Here is a 2,622-nt window from a genome sequence, read left to right as displayed (position 1 = left end):
AGACAATTTTTAACACTCAATAATGAGCATGCATGAAAGACATATACATATATAATTGTTTCTGTGAATATTAATACTTCTGGTAGGTATGGAATTATTTTAAGAAATGGTCACACTTTTCTTTTTGTTTCTAAATTGGACAAATTATCTGAATTCATTTTCCTTGGAAAACGAAGTGAAAACCTCATGCATTGATGATATACAGCAGGGGTGTCAAACATCTGGCCCGGCCAGATCCGGCTCGCCAACCTTTTTGGTCTGACCCCTGGCGGCAGCACGTGCTGCCGCGAGATCTCGCAGCGTTGTGCTCTGGTGGCAGCGTGTGGAGCGCTGTGTGCATGAGACACAACGCTCCAAAAGGTGGGGAGAGGAGAGAGTGTGGACTCGGGGCATCGCAGGGGGCACAACTGCTTCTTCACAGCCCACTCATTTCAAAACACATGCTACTTTCAACTTCCTACTGCTGCTCACAGTTTACCATTTTCTCTCACTTCAGTTGCTATTGCCACCCGTACATCTTTCCAGAAGAATTGTCCCAAAAATACATTGGCAAATAGCTTATGAAAGACAGAAGCCAATTGTTATATTAGATTTGTTCAGACTGAAAGATATATGCTCCTTCTCCCTCTGGTGCCTAGTAAAAGCACATCTCTTCCACTGCATAATTTTGGGTTACTCAATTCTCCTATAGAACAGCAAGTCTTCAAAATATCACTGTAGCCCTGCAAAGTAAAATACCATCAAACTGTGATAGTTCCACACATTGTAGAAGGATTTTACAGCTAAGTAATTGAGACAGACAATACCTTGTGGTATCGCAGAACGCTGTGTATGTTATGGTGATAACTTGCATACACAACCTTGTGTAAGCTGGGCTTTGTACATATATACACAGCCTTGTGTCTTTACACAGCCTTGTCTAGGGTCTTGTACATACATACACAGCCTTATGTGGGGCCTTGTAATTATGTTATCGAAGAAAAGAAAAATAGATAAAGAATGTCATGTGGTTCAAGAGAAGTGGAGAAATTTGTATTTCTTTGCCGAACTGAATGGAAAGCCAACATGTTTGATTGGTATGCAACATGTAGCTGTTGCTAAAGAGTACAATGTTCGGGGGCACTATGATATCAAGCATGCTGAAAAGTATGATAAATATATTGGGAAGTTGAGTGAGGGCAAAGTTTCTGAATTGGAGAAGTTCTTGAAAAAGCAGCAATCGCTATTTACAAATACCCATCAAGTAAGCAAAGCTGCAGTTAAGGCAAGCTACTTGATTGCTCATGAACTAGTGCGGTCACCAAAACCTTTTTCAGATGGGGAAATTATAAAGAAATGTATGTTAATGACTACAGAATTAATATGTCCGGATAAACAGCGAACCTTTGCAAATATAAGCCTTTCGAGAAACACAGTTGCTGAAAGAATCAGTGATTTGTCAGAGAGCCTTAACAATCCACTAAAGGACAGAGTCATGTCCTTTATTACATTTTCGATTGCAGTTGATGACAGTACGGATGTTACTGATGTGGCACAGCTTGCAATTTTCATTCATGGTGTTGATAAAAACATGAGCATAATAGAAGAGTTTGTAGAATTGGTTCCAATGAAAGACACAACAACAGGTGACAATATCTTTAATAATTTGGTGGAAATTTTGGACAGATTAGGTGTAGACTGGATGCAAGCTGTGAGTCTGGCTACAGACGGAGCACCACAAATGGTGGGTAGAAAAGCTGGAGTTGCTGCAAAGTTAAAGGAAAAATTGCTTGCTGTCACTCAGCAATATCAGTTTTGTAATTTACATTGCATTTTACACCAAGAAGCACTGTGTAGTAAAACACTGAAACTGGATAAAGTTTTGGATGTGGTTATAAAAACAGTTAATTTTATACGAGCAAGAGGCCTTAACCACAGGCAGTTCAACTGCCTTCTGGAAGTAACTGAGAAGCCCTATGGGTTACCATATCACACTGATGTTCGTTGGCTAAGTTGGGGGGCTGTACTGAAACGCTGTTACGAATTGCGTGATGAAATACAATTGTTTTTTAATCAGAAAGGAAAGGTTATGCCTGAACTGCAGGATAACGAATGGCTTCAAGATCTGGCTTTTATGGTGGACATCACGTAACACCTGAACTATCTCAACACAAAGATGCAGGGGTGCAACAAATTAGTGACAGATGTTTTTGACAGCGTTAGTGCTTTCGAGATTAAGCTTCAGCTTCAGGAAAAGCAACTTTCAGATGATAATCCTGCACACTTTCCAACTTTAAAATCTCAATGCAACACAGCTGAGTTTCATTGTGATGCTTTCACAAAAGAGTACAGCAGCAAAATTTCCAACTTAAGAAATGAATTCCAAGCAAGGTTTTCTGACTTCAAATACCTTGAGAAAAACTTTGCAATTTTCCATAACCCATTTTCTATCAATGTGCACGAGGTCTTCGAGGAGCTTCAGATGGAAATAATCGAACTGCAGTGTGATTCTGTTCTGAAGGATAAGTTTTCCAGTGTTGATGTTGGAACATTTTATCAGTATGAAGGACTGAATTATCCCAGGTTAAAGTCTTTTGCTTCAAAAATTCTGTCCATGTTTGGGACAACGTATGTCTGTGAACA

The 2,622-nt window shown here is 39.6% G+C and overlaps 1 protein-coding gene across 1 annotated transcript; it reads left to right on the top strand.

Annotated features, from left to right (window-relative positions):
* Positions 1–967: 967 nt before the first annotated feature.
* Positions 968–2,131, top strand: LOC137155262 (general transcription factor II-I repeat domain-containing protein 2A-like). Its single transcript, XM_067551466.1, has one exon. It carries the CDS (start codon positions 968–970, stop codon positions 2,129–2,131), a length of 1,164 nt encoding a protein of 387 aa, XP_067407567.1.
* The last annotated feature ends 491 nt before the right edge of the window (positions 2,132–2,622 follow it).

The sequence above is a fragment of the Emydura macquarii genome, unplaced genomic scaffold, assembly GCF_026122565.2.
Source record: "Emydura macquarii macquarii isolate MOO-44397 ecotype Brisbane River unplaced genomic scaffold, CSIRO-AGI_Emac_v2 contig_1348, whole genome shotgun sequence".
Lineage (NCBI taxonomy): Eukaryota > Metazoa > Chordata > Testudines > Chelidae > Emydura > Emydura macquarii.
This window is presented reverse-complemented; position numbering and strand designations above follow the sequence as displayed.